The sequence below is a fragment of the Eubalaena glacialis genome, chromosome 13, assembly GCF_028564815.1.
Source record: "Eubalaena glacialis isolate mEubGla1 chromosome 13, mEubGla1.1.hap2.+ XY, whole genome shotgun sequence".
Lineage (NCBI taxonomy): Eukaryota > Metazoa > Chordata > Mammalia > Artiodactyla > Balaenidae > Eubalaena > Eubalaena glacialis.
In genome coordinates, this window is record NC_083728.1 from 87177124 (window position 1) to 87190244 (window position 13121).

Genomic DNA, 13121 nt, shown 5'->3' on the forward strand with positions numbered 1-13121 from the left:
AGGTGGAAGTCAGCCAGACCCAGCCCTGCTGTGAGGGAGCTTGCGGAGTGCCAGCTCGGGACGAGGATATTCTAGGGAGACAATGTGGGGCTGGGGGCAGGGGGCACCAAGCCCTAAGCTTCCGGCTGGGAACACAGGGTCTTGCAACGGGAAGGAGGCTGCCACCAGAGCAGAACTCCCCTGGGTCTCATGTGCGGTGGGGTGGCCCCAGCAAGGGTGAGCTCCGGCTGGACACGGCCTGCAGGAAGCCCTGGGTGGCATTCAGCCAGTCCCCCACCTCGGCTGAGGGCTCAGGGGAAAGTCCGAGACGCTGGGCCCCCAAGTGGACGAAAATGTCCAGGACCCCAGGCGCGGGGCAGGAGCATGGTGGGTAGGGGTCCCTCTGCCCAGAGCCCTGAGCCCTCCCCACTTCACTCTCCGTCTAGCAGAGCTGGGCCCAGGCCCAGCCCAGAAGCAGAGCTGCTGGGTAGAGGGTGGGGAGCCTCTGAGGGGCTCCCCTCGCTCTCCCAGCCCCACCATGGGGGCTCCCGGGGGGCAGAGCCAGGCCTCCCTGCCTCAGGGCCTTGTGGTCACCTTGGCTCCCGGGGGCTCCCGTCGGACACCCCTGGGGCTGGGCCTGGCCGAAGCTGACCCGGCACAGCCAGCCTCCCCAGCAGCCGCCGCCATAGGACACCAGAGCACAGCGGGGAGAGCACCTTTATTGTCAGAGGGTTACAGGCTTCCCGCCGCCTCTGACCACCCCTCCGTGAAGACAGGCCTGCAGGAAGCCACGTCTTGGCTCCCACACGGCCAGCCCTGCCTCAAGGGGGCAGTCGAGGCCTCAAGGGCAGGGAGAGGTTACCAGGGCCCAGAGGGACCAGGCCACAGCCTCCCAGGCGCACCAAGGGCAGTGGGGACGAGTCGCTCCTGCCACGAGGGGAGACGCACCTGGGGCGGTGCCAGCACCTGTGAATGTCTGAGTTTGCGGCCGTCGCTGAGACAGCGAGAGAGGAGCACCAGGGCCAGTCCAGGGCACAGGGAGAGGCCTCGAGCGCTGTGGCCTTGAGAGCTGCTCTGGGGCACCGGGGACCTGGGTGTCTGCTGCGGAGCCTGGCTGGGACCACAGCGCCGAGGGCGGGAGCATCTCTCCCCAGCAGAGCCTGGGAATCAGGCAGCAATCCCTCCTCCTCCTTGGGACATAGGACTTGCCGTGTAACGCAGAAGTGGCCAACCCTGCAGCTTCCCAGAGAGCCTGGGAGAGGGCAGGGCTGCAGGGATGGCCCCTGGAGGGTGCACATTTGCATTAAATCCTCCCTCCTCCCAGCTCAGCGGTGGGAGGCCCTGGCAGGGTGGGTGGGGTCAGAGAGATTGGGATGCAGCAGTGGGCAATGCCAATTCGGTTTGAGGGTCCTTGCACCCCAACGCTCCTCTCTCACGGTCTCCAAGTCCACGTGACTATTATGGGTTTATTCAAGGTCTCCCTGGCCTCCGAGAGCAGCTACAGGCCAAGCTGCTCCCCAACCCGTGGAGCAGACCCCGAGCCCAGGGAGGGGAGTCGAGGAAGGAGGCCCAGGGCCCCCGCTGTCTCGTGCTGGGCAGGGCCCTGCCCTCCTTCCCAGCTGGAGCCTCAGGAGCCACCCGGCCCGACACCCGCCCTGAGTTTCCCCGTGCAGAGGGGAAGCTGGCAGGGTAGAGGGAACATGGGGTCAAACCCTGCCCCAGCCATCCATGGTCCGGGGGCCTTGGGCAGGTGAGTTACCCTCTCCAAGCCTCTGTCCCCTGTGTAAAGTCGGGGTAACAAGCCTACCTCCTAAGGGTTAAATGAGACAATGTAGGGAAGCTCCTCGGACAGGCCCAAACGATGCAGGGACCCAGTAAAAGATGAGTATTATGACTATTCTCACAGCCCACCCAGCCCACCAGACCCCGTCTCCAGCAGGGAGTGCGGGTGAGGAGGGAAGGGACCAGAGCAGGGCTCTGGCCTCTGGCCCCTGCCCCTGGAGCTGCCATCTGTCCCCAAGGCCCCCAGCCCCCAGGAGCCAGTGTCCCTGACGATCGTCCAGGCCTGGAGCCCGGTCCCACTCGGGGTGTCCTCAGGTGCCAGTGGCAGCACAGGCCCCGGGGCTGGGTCTCTGGCGGAGTCGGGGCTTGTCCTGGAGCACTGGCCTCTTACTTCCTGCCGCTGGCCCGGCCAGCGCTCCTCTGCCCAGGGTTGGGGCCAAGCAGGGCAGCCAGGGAGCCATCGGGTGGGGGGCCACCACGCTTCATCTTGAGGTTGGCTCTCAGAGCGGCGTCCTGGCCGGAGCCCCCATCAGGGGAGGCCAGGGGATCTGGAAGGAGAGCAGGAGGGTGGGCTTGCACAGGGCCTTGGGAGCAAGCAAAGCACCTTCACTTCCAGCCCCGCCAGCAACGGAAGCTCTGTGCCCAGTGAGGACACGACAAAGCAGCAGCTGGCTTCTACTCGTCACGCATCCATTCACTCACTCATTCATCCATTCATCCATCCACTCATTCATCCATTCATTCATACACTCATTCATCCATTCATTCATACACTCATTCATTCATTCATTCATCCATCCACTCATCCACGCGCTCATTTCATTCATTCTCCCATTTGCTCATCTATTCATTCACCAATTCACTCATTCATCCATTCTTCAACAAATGCTCACCAGGGCCAGGCTCCAGGCCCTGCAGAGGTGCCAGGGAGAGACATGGAAACCCCACCCCACAGGGAACTGAAGGCTCAGCAGAGCACGGTGGGGAGACAGGAAGGCGGCTTCAGGGAGGAAGAGATCCTGGAGCAGGTCCTGAAGCGGGAGCTGGTGTTCAGGAGGCCGAGGGACCAGCCTGAGCAAAGGTGCGGAGGCGGGAAAGGGCCTGGGGTAACCGGATGATGGTTCTGTGTCACTGGACACCAGGCTATGCTGGGGAGGGACTTGGGACCTGGATGTCGGTCACGGGCAGCAGGGAGCCACGGAGGGTCCTTGAGCAGGGGTGGGACAGGGCCAGACTGGCAGCCAAGTGAGGGGCCGCTGAGGCAGGGAGAGCAGGCACCAGAGGCAGCAGTATGAGGGCAGCAGGGAGGCGGAACAGAGGGAGATTCGGACTCGGCGGCCACCTGTGGGCCTGCCTGTCCCCAGGTCCTGGTCACTACGCACCGTGGATCCCAATCATGTGCTCCAGGATGAGGACCCTCTCAGCCAGGATCTTCAGCGCCTCCCGCAGCTGCTGCACCCCCTCGCCCTGGGGGGGGAGGAAGCAGCCAAGGTCAGGGCCGTCCTGCTTCAGTGTACTGTCCCAGCCCTCCCCACGCCCGCCACTTCCCTCCTGTCACCAACATCAGTACAACAGCCATCATAGGGTGGACATCCTGACGCCAGGGCTGGGGTTTGAATTACTATTCACAGACACGGAACTTGACGCACAGAGAGGGTAACCAGAGTCCTGTGGCCACACAGCCTGGAAATGGCCAACCGGGGCTTCACACCCAGACCTGTCTGCCTCCAGCCTGGGCTCGTCCTGCTCCCATGGCTGCCTGCTGCTTCCTCTGTGTGCCCTTCTTTCCAGAAAATACTCTGTTGTGGGCAGAGCACCTAGTACGGGTCCACGGGTTGGGGGTGCTTTGCTTGTTTCCTTCCTGGCACTGCCCACCCGAGAGATTTCCACAGTGGTCACCCAGGCGAGAAAAAGAGAGGGCAGAGCCACGGATTCTGGAATGCCAGCAGGAGGACGCGATGATGGCACGTCTGCATTTCTGGGACCCAGCCTACACACGGGCGAAGGACCTCGTGTGTCGAGACACGTGAATGAGCTGATTAATTGAGAAGACAGGTGACAAGGCCACTTTGAAATAAAAAGTGATGGTGGAGAGACAAGGCCCCGCCCTGGAGTCAGCAGCAAACAGGCATCTTTGGCTGGTAGAACATGACAGCTCTGTCATGACATGCAGATTAACTGAGCTTAAAACAAAAGAAAACCAAAAGCATGCTACTAAGTTACAAGAGAGAGGTCTTCCCACCATAGGCCGTGAGAAGCCGGGCTGTGGGTGGTGTCTGGGATGGGGGTGTCCCAGCGAGGAGCAGGGGGTCCAGGCCCCCTCTGTCAGGACCCGGCTAAGCCTCAATCCCTGGGCCACAGGATGCACGCTGATGAGATGGGGCGGGGAAAGTCGTGGGTATCCTCTCTGTCTCCCATCACAAGTGACCCCCGCATCCACATCTTCCTCCCACGGCCTCCTGTGCCCAGCACGGCTGCCCTGATTCCAGTCCCGCAAGGACCTCCGGAAGGTCCCCTGGCCCCAGCTTCACCCCTCCAGCCCAGCCCGCCTCCCACCTCTGCAGATACCCCCACCCCTGGCTTAGAGCCTCCCTCAGCTCTCTCAGTTAAGGGGCACTGTGTGCCCACCGAGCTGGCCAGCCCGCTGAGCCCTGACACTCCCACGGGACTCATTCTCAGCTTGCAAGACCTCCCCTGCTGGCCCTACTGCCTCCGCCCCCTTTATCCATCACCCTGGTCCCCAGCCTCCTCTCCTGGTCCCAGAAGGCATGGCTCCCCACAGCCATGCTGGCACTCCATCTGTGCCCCCTCCCCGTCCCATCTTGCCCTGGCCCCTGTGTGCTCCCAACCTCACTCTTTCATCGTCCTCTCCCACATCCACATGCCCACGTATCCTTCAGTCCACCACCGCGACCTTGGGCACACCCGTGTGCCAGGTGCTGTCATGGGAGAGTCCTGTCCCTGGAGAGGGACCCCACGGCTTGAAGCCTCCTTAAAAGAAAGGTCTTTTCTGCAGGTCTGTAGTTCCTCTGGCCCTCTCCGGCAGGGTCTCCCCTCCACTCAGGCCCCAGGCCGGTCACCCCATCTGTGCTACCCCATTGCAGCCAGCTTCACCCCGTGCTGCAGTCGCTATTCACTCAGCTGTCTCCCCCGCTGGGCTGGGACCCCATTCACCCCGTGACTGATGCCCGGCTCAGGGCCGATGGTGGCAGTCCAGCTCTGTTGGGTACCCGCTCTCCTGCTGAGACACAGCCAAGGGGCAGGAGGGAAGCACGGGCCCAGGGGCACAGTTACCTCAGCGGTAGCTTTCTCCTCCTCTTCCCCCTTCCCACCAGGCTCGCCCTGGGAAGAAAGTCATGCAGTCAATGATGGGTGCAGGGTGGGGCACTTCTCCACCCTCTCCAGCTTCTCTCCCTGGGCACCCCTGCACAGCCTGGCACAGGGTTGATTTTAGGGGCTTAATTCTGTTTCTAGGGAGGGAGGAGTCAGGTTTGGAACCCCACGAGCTCAGGTGTTGCCCCTTCCAGGGATCAAGTCCCCGGCATTTCAGGTCTCTGCTTCCCTGACTCTAAAATGGGGCCAGTAACATCAGCCTCACATTAACACCTAGGTGGCCACTTACTCCTGTGTGACCTTGAGCAAGTTACTTTACCTCTCTGTACCTCGATTTTCCCATCTCCAAAATGGAGCTAATAATAGCCTCATAGAGCTATTAGGAGGATTAAATAAATCAATCTCAATAATAAGCTTGGAGAAGGCATGGCTTTGGAGGCTAACACTCCTGGGTTTAAATCTTGGCTCTACCGTTGCCTAGCTGTGTGACCTTGGGCAAGTTGCTTAACCTCTCTGAGCCTTAGCTGCCAGTTCTGGCAAATAGGGAAAATAAACCACTGTCTCATGGGGTCACTGTGAAGCTTAAACATGCTATGGATGAAGAGGGTTTCCACATAGAAGATGCTCAGCAAAGATCCACCCCTTTCCCCCCAGCCCCATGCCCCTGACATAAGACTTGGGCACGAAGGAGGTACCCACCTCCTTGGCCCTGGAGATAGGGGCTGAGACTCATGAATTCTTATTTCCAAGAGGGGAATTAGAGGTCAGCTGTCTATGTCTCTATTCCTAGAAGGTTCAGAGAAGGCAAGGGACTCTGCAGGTCACACAGCACATTAACCCAGGGGCCTGGGCTCCCTGGAAGGGACCTCAGGACTCTCATCCAAGCCTCGCAACAGGAGGCTATTTCAGTCCTTACTTCATACGCTCAGTGAGGGGGCTCCCACCTCCCAAAGTCACCCCTTCTCAACTTGGGCAGCTGGCACTGCACCCAGGTTGCCCGTTTCTCTCCCCCCGCCCCATCCTGGCTGGGCTGGATCTGGCCATGCCTGGGGAGGCTGGGGGGCTGAACTCAGCCAGGCCGCCTGGGGCAGATGCCCGCCCACCTGGTACCCTGGGCCTGCACCAGAGCCCATCGTCCTGGGGGTGGCCCATCCACACGGTCCCACACTTACAGGCGGCCCTGTCACGCCCCGCTCTCCAGCCAGGCCCTGCAGAAAATCAAACAAAGCAGATTAGGCTTTGCCTGTCCTTGACAGCCTCTCAGTCCTCCGCTGGCCCTCCCCCTGCACTGGGCTCTAGAAACCTGAAAAATGGATGAGGGGAGGAGGATGGCGTAGAGGAAACACGAAGGCCACAGCTGGGGGCCTCCCCGGTCCTGGCGCCCCCACTACTGGCCTGTGTATGACCCTGGGCCTCAGCTGAGCCCTCCATCTCCTCACCTGTGAAATGGGGCAATGCCAAGTATGGTTATCACTCCGAGAAGGGGACCGGATGGCAAAGCACACATCCCCCCAGCACGCGAGAGAGGGGCCCTCAGAGAACGAGTGACAGCAATGGTGATCGTGAGGGTGCCTGCGTGGACTCCCCGTCAGCGCTGATGCCCAGCCGGAAGGCTCCCCAGGGCCCCAGACCTGTGCATCCAGCCGTCCTCCAGCACCCTCACCCAGCCAGCCAGGAGGTGCTCCCACTCGACTTCTCCAAAGTGGAACTCCTGGTTCCCCCCAGACCCGCCCCCGCCCTGCAGTCTCTCCTCTCGGAAAGGGAAATGGCTCTGCGGTCCCGCGGCTGCTCCCGCACACACCTTGGAGTTAACCTTCCCTTTCCCTCCCTCACCAAATTTATTCCATCAGCCAGACCTGTCAGGTTCACTTTCTAAGTATGTCTGTTCACTTTGCCATTTCCTCTGTGCTGCTGTGGCCTCCTCCCTGGTCTCCCTGCTCCACCGCCGCCTCCCCCGCCTTCCATCCCTCCCGCAATAGCCAGAGGGGCCTTGGAAAGCTGTAAATCAGGTCACGGACTCTCCCTCCCTGAACCTCGATGAGTCCCCTTTCCACTGTGACCCAAATCCACACATCAGCCCTGCAGGTAAGGCCCTGCCCAATTCCCCCCCCATCTCACCCCACACTCTCCTCCGCCCAGTATGCACCACGCGTTTCCCTGCTTCAAGACCTCTGCACCTGCTCTCCCGTCTGCCTGGAACGCTCCTGGCATCTCTGCAGGACTGCTCCTTCCCGTTCCTCGGGTCTCAGTCAGAATGTCCCCTCCTCCTATCTGTCACCCCCTCCTGTCACCATAGGTCCTTTCCCAGTTACTCTCTATCATGTCTGCCTCCTGCACTAGACTATCAGCTACCGGAGGGCAGGGATCCCCACTTGCTTGTTCTTGTGCCCAGTACAGTGTCTGATGCAATTGAGGCCTCAGGACATACGTAGTTAATGAATAGCATTCGTTAAGGGTCTCCGAAGAGCCTGGCATTCTCCACCTGTTTTCCCCATTATTTCTCACAATGAACCTACCCAGAAGGGATTTTTATCCTCATTTCACAGATGGAGAAACTGAGGCCCAGGGGCTCAGGGACTTGTTCAGGGTCACGCAGCTGGAAATTGGCAGAACCAGGCTTCAAACCCAGGGCTGTCCGTCCCACTCAGGAGAAAGTCGGGACCACATGGTCCCCTGTTATTGTCCCTTCTCGCTCTTCTTTGACCCCTGTCTAGGAGACATCCCTCCCCACAAACCGCCAATTCTGAGGTCTCGACTCCTTGGCAAGGATGGAGACAGAGACTGGGTCATCAGACGGGCCCCACCATCCACAATGAAGCCACAGTCCAGCCCATCTGGTGGCCATTCTGACATTGTCAATACTGGGACAATGGAGCCTTGGAACCAAGCTCCATCCCTGCAGTGTAGGGGCCTGGGTGGGTCCTGGCAGTGGGTCCTGGAAGGGGGCTCTTCGACACCTGTTCAGTGGGGCCCTGGGGAGCCAGGGACAGGCCGGGCACTGCCTGGTGCCCCTAGCATCCCAGCCCTGGCTACAGACCCTCAGGTTTAAGGAAGGACCACTGCAAGGAGGAAAGGGGCCAAGATGCCACCAGCCTGAAGACGCCCCATGCTGATGCCCGGTCACGCCGTCTCGAGCGGGGCTGGACGAGCAGCTCTGACTTGATCCCCTTGAACCTCCTTGGAAGCTTGCAGGCCCTGGGTCCCCACAAGGCTGCTGCGGGCACGGTCTGCACAGCCACCCAAGGCAGCCCCGCCCGCAAGGGCCTGGAAGACCCTAAAAATCAACCAGCTGGCAGGATCAACCACCCCAAAGCACCCACTGCATTCTTGGCACTCTGCTGTCCTGCTGTGTGACTCTGGCAGGTGACAGAGTCTCTCTGAGCCTCCACTGCCCCATCGCTGCTGGGATAGAATGATGGGATCCCTTCGCACCGCTGCCCTGCCCTGCCACTATGCACTGGGGCCACTGGAGGACCCCCACTGCTCCCAGCCCTTTCCGTGAGAGCATCTGTCGGCCTTTCACACGCCCTCCTCCCCCTCTTCCTGCCCTTTTGTCAGAGCTGAGCAGGCCCAGCCTGAAGGGAGGAGGGAGCCCCCAGAACCGGAGAACCAGGAGAGACCGCGTTGCTGGCACAGGGCTCCTGGCGTGTGGAGCTCGGCCAGACGCCCCCTCCCAACCTCCTACAGTTCCCAGGGCCTCTCCGACCCTCACCGCAGTCCCGTCACTGTCACTGTCATTCTCTCTCGCCCGCCCCCACCCCTTCTCTCTGGGGCCTGTGGCTGGGAGCCTGAGGGGCCAGGAGGGTGCTCTGGGGGGCCCAGGCTCCTGGCTAACCTGGCCACCCCACCTGACTCAGGAGCAGATCAGCTCTGAGGGCCTCCTGCCCCCCCTGCAGCCACCCCCCACCCCCAGGCCCCGCCTGCCGGCCTGGTCTGTACCACATCCACCCTGGCTCTGCCCTACGCCGTGCACCCCACTGGCCCTTCTCCTCCACGCCGTAACCTCCTGGTGTGAAAACACACGGGGGACAACAGAGAGACATCAGGAGCCGTGGGACACTGGTTCTTTGACGTCTAGAACATGTGCTCTAGAGGGCTGGCCTCTGGCCCCGGGCTCCGGCTGTGTCCTCGGCTGGTGTGGCTGGTGCCCTCCCTGTGTCTGGGGAATATTTGTCAAATGACTAAAGGGATGAATGAATGTGTGGGACTCCTGAGGTCCCAGCACCCACAGGGCCAAGGCCCAGATCCACCTCCCTTGCAGTGGGAGGGGGGCCACCTCTCAGCCACTCCACCCGACCCGGGCCTGAGTTCCAGGGACCTCGGAGCCCTCAGTCTGGACGAGGCCCAGGGGAGGGGCTGCAGGAAGCTCCATGCAGACATCCCCAGACGCCACCCTTGCTGCCTCCACGTCTAGGACCACCCCCCTCCTCCATGTGACCTCCCCCCCAGGCCCCTGGGCCCCTGCAGCACAAGGCACATCCCCCTGGCAATTTATTTCTCTTTCACTCCCTGTGACAATCCACCAGGGAGGGCCTGTACACCCCGTCTTAGCAGCTGAGGAAGCCAGAGCCCAGAGAGGCTGCCTTTCTGCCCAAGGTCACACAGCTGGGAGGCAGAGCAAGCTGAGGTTCCGGGCCGCACAGTCAGGCGTCAGAGTGCCCCCCTCACAGGCAATTCTCCTTGAGGAGGGGCCACGGGCTGGGGTGGACGTTCTGTGATCTTGGCCCAGCTCCACCACACGCTCTGGACGACCTCGGGTGGCACCTGGGTCTCAGCTCATTTATGTACCGGGAACCATGTTAGCACCTCCCTGGCATAGGCAGAGCGGGCAGCAAAGGGTCGCTGCTGCTAACAAAACCAGGACCCCACGCCTGCCTTCCCCTGGGGCCCACGTGGACCCAGGTGGGGACCGGCCAGGTGGGCTGGCTCCTTCCTGAGCAGCTGTGCTGGTAAGAAGCCAGGCTCCTCCTTTCCTGGAGAGACAATGCCCCCTCCCTTGCCAGAAATGGGAAAGACCTTACCTGGGATCCTGGTGCACCTGGGGGTCCAGGGGGACCGTGTGGTCCAGGGGGACCTGCCGGCAGAGTCACAGATGGTCACCTGGGGCCAGAGAAGCCCGCTGCCCCCATCAGCTCTGGAGAGGACCTTCCCACCCTCCCACCCCAGATCCTGCCCTGGGTCTGTCTCCATGGGCAGCAAAGGAAGGTGTGGTGAACGAATGGTGGGGAGGGGGGCACCCGCTCCCTTGGCCTCCCCTGCCCACCGCCAGAGCGGAGAGCCCACCTCCACCCACTCTCCCTGCAGCCCTGACACCACAACCAGAGCCCCATCCACGGGGCCACCCCGCAGCCCCTCCCCAGCCGGCTAGTCCCCCGGCAAATCTCGAGTCTCTCCCTCCTCGGGACCTCAGACCTGACCCCTCTGAGGCCATCCTTCTTGCCTGGGTTACTACAACTGCTGCCTGACCATCTGCCCTCCACGCAGCCCCCCAGAGTGACCTTTCAAATAGGTCCCTCTCAGCCCAGCCTCCTCCACCTTCATCAGTCAGATACCCCCTTCTGGAAAGTTCATCTGCATCCGTGCCTTTGCCGATGCTGTTGCTTCCTCCTGGAGCTTCTCCAACCCCTCCACACCCCAGCAAACTCTTTGCTACTAGTCTCAGGCTAAGCATCACCTCCTCCAGGAAGTCTTCCAGGAACCTACCCCACCTCTTCTCTAGGCAAAGCCCTGACACAGACCAGCCGCTACCTCTGGCCACTGTCGGTTTGCATGCCTGTCCCCCCCATGGGCCAGGGAGTGCCCAGAGGGTCAGGCCAGGCCTGATGGGTGCAGTGCAGGGAGTGGTGTTCCTGACTGAACTTCCCGAATGCTTGGAAGAGGGAGGCCTCCGTCCCCAGTGGCCGGCACAGGTCTGTGCCTCTTGGGCTGCTAGGCTGTACCAGTGTGCCCCCGGCATGCTTAGGGAGGACCCGCAGGAAAGTGTACCCCTGGTGGGGTGACGATCTGGACTCAATCTAGCTAAAAGACAAACACCCTCCCAGCTCACTCCCAAATACCACCTTTTAAATGGGGCCACCCTGGCCCAGCTGCTCGCCCAGCCCTGCTTTCTCAGACCCTATGGGATTCACTGATAGTATGTGGGTACTGTTCGCCTTCTCCACTAGAATGTAAGTACCATGAGGACGGGAATCTTTGTTTTGTTTATTTAAGTATCCCAGGAACTTAGAACACTGCCCAGCTGAACAGTGCTCGGTGAGTATTTCCTGAATTCATGAGAGAGTGAATGAATGACAGAGAATGAGTGCCCGGGTCTGGAGCCCTAATCAAGAGGTGCCCCACCCGCTGGCCCCCAGGGCCTCCGTTGCTCATTCATTCACAGGTAGACCCTGTCAGAGGAGACATCCACACACCTGGGTGCCAGCCCCTCCCCTCACTCCCCTCCTCCCCCAGCGAGGGCCCCATCCCGTCCCCTCCCCACACTCCCCTCTTCCCCCAGTGAGGGTCCCATCCCGTCCCCTCCCCACACTCCCCTCCTCCCCCAGTGAGGGCCCCATCCCATGCCCTCCCCCAGGGCCCTGCTCTCTGTCTGCAGGCCCAGGGCCTCCTGTCTCTTATGGGCACCTGCCCCACCAGCTCCCTGGGTCTCCCGCATGGCCCTCACACCGCCCGTGCAGACCCATGCCTCCCCATACCCAGAGCATCCCTGCTCTGGCTCACACGGGGGCAGCCCGGGGCTGCATCATGTGGGTGTCAGGGCTTGTTCTGGCAGAAACACTGTGTCCAGTCCCAGGGGAGCTGCTGCCCGGGAGCAAGAGGCCCCACCTCAAGCCACTGCTGGCTGGGGCAGACCCAGTGCCCTGCCAAGCCCATGACCCCCAACTGGCCCCCTCAAGGCCCCTTGGTCCAGGCCAAGCCCAGGAGGGGTTACCAGTGGAGACCAGCCTGTGCTGTGGCCCTCTGTGCTCACCTGGAGGGCCGGGGGGGCCCCGGGGCCCTGGGACGCCCGCCAGCACCGTGTCCACGGCGGCAGAGGCCAGCTGCGCGTCTGCATCTGCGGGAAGGGCAGAGCGGCCCGTGACGTGGGGGGCAGGGCCGGCGGGGCTGGGGGGCTAGAGCTGAGATCCCCCGGAGCCAGGACAGGCATGCCCGGCCCCACTGGGCCTCACTGCAGCCCTGGTGAGCAGTTGCCATTGCTCCCACGACTCAGAGGAGCACACAGAGGCCAAGTCAGAGGGCAGGGGAAGCCCCCGTGGGCTCCATTTAAAGCACAAACTCCTTCCTGAACACTCCAGGCCCTTGACTCTGGCCCCACCTTGCTTACCACCCAGGCTGGACGTTCTTCCAGGGTCCACCCCACACACCCATCCTGACGTACCTGACTAGCTCACTCCTGTGGGGCCTCCTCCAGGAAGCCCTCCCTGCCCACCCCTCTGAGCTGCAGGGCCCTGGGCTGCTTCCCTCAGGGCCCCAGAGCCGGGTGGAGTCTGTCTAATGGCCTGGGTCTCTCCAGGGGGAGCCCCGTGTGACTTTACCCTGCCCTATTCTCAGAGCCAGGACCAGACAGCCAGGCTTGGAAACGTCTGGATGGGGGTGGCTGCCTCTGCCTCTCCCTCCACTCATGGAAGCCTGGAGAACCCTTCCATAGGCCTCACGGCGGGTGGCCTCCTACAGGTGCTCAGTCCTGGCCAGCCAGGTGTCCCCACTGGGGCACCCCCCACTGTCCCCAAACATTCACACCTGGGTCTTCCAGGAAAGCTGCCCTCCCTCGGGGACCCCAGGGCTGGGGAAGGAGGGTCCTGTCTGAGGAGGGCTCCCAGCACTAGACGCGGCAGGTGGGCAGTGCCAGATGCAGGGCATCGCGCCCAGGCCAGGGCAGGCTGCAGCTCTCCTGGCCCAGGGATGCCGGCTGCTGAGCCCTTAGACGCCCGAGGCACTTTACACGCATCATCCATTCTCCCCACTAGGGGGCACCACTGAGCCCACCGTGAGGGTGAGGAGGTTGGGTCGTCAGGGAGTTAACACTTTCT

At 62.0% G+C, this 13121-nt stretch overlaps 1 protein-coding gene across 2 annotated transcripts in view; it reads right to left on the minus strand.

Annotated features, from left to right (window-relative positions):
- Positions 1-682: 682 nt before the first annotated feature.
- Positions 683-13121, minus strand: part of COL26A1 (collagen type XXVI alpha 1 chain) — a 175374-nt gene continuing 162935 nt past the window's right edge. For both annotated transcript variants that reach the window (XM_061208184.1, XM_061208183.1), the window contains exons 8-13: positions 12062-12145; positions 10116-10168; positions 6267-6302; positions 5056-5103; positions 3144-3228; positions 683-2309 (exon numbers count right to left, since the gene is read on the minus strand). In XM_061208184.1, the coding sequence (XP_061064167.1) occupies positions 2149-2309; positions 3144-3228; positions 5056-5103; positions 6267-6302; positions 10116-10168; positions 12062-12145 (467 nt within the window). In that variant the 3' untranslated portion in view covers positions 683-2148. The remainder of the gene's footprint in view (positions 2310-3143; positions 3229-5055; positions 5104-6266; positions 6303-10115; positions 10169-12061; positions 12146-13121) is intronic.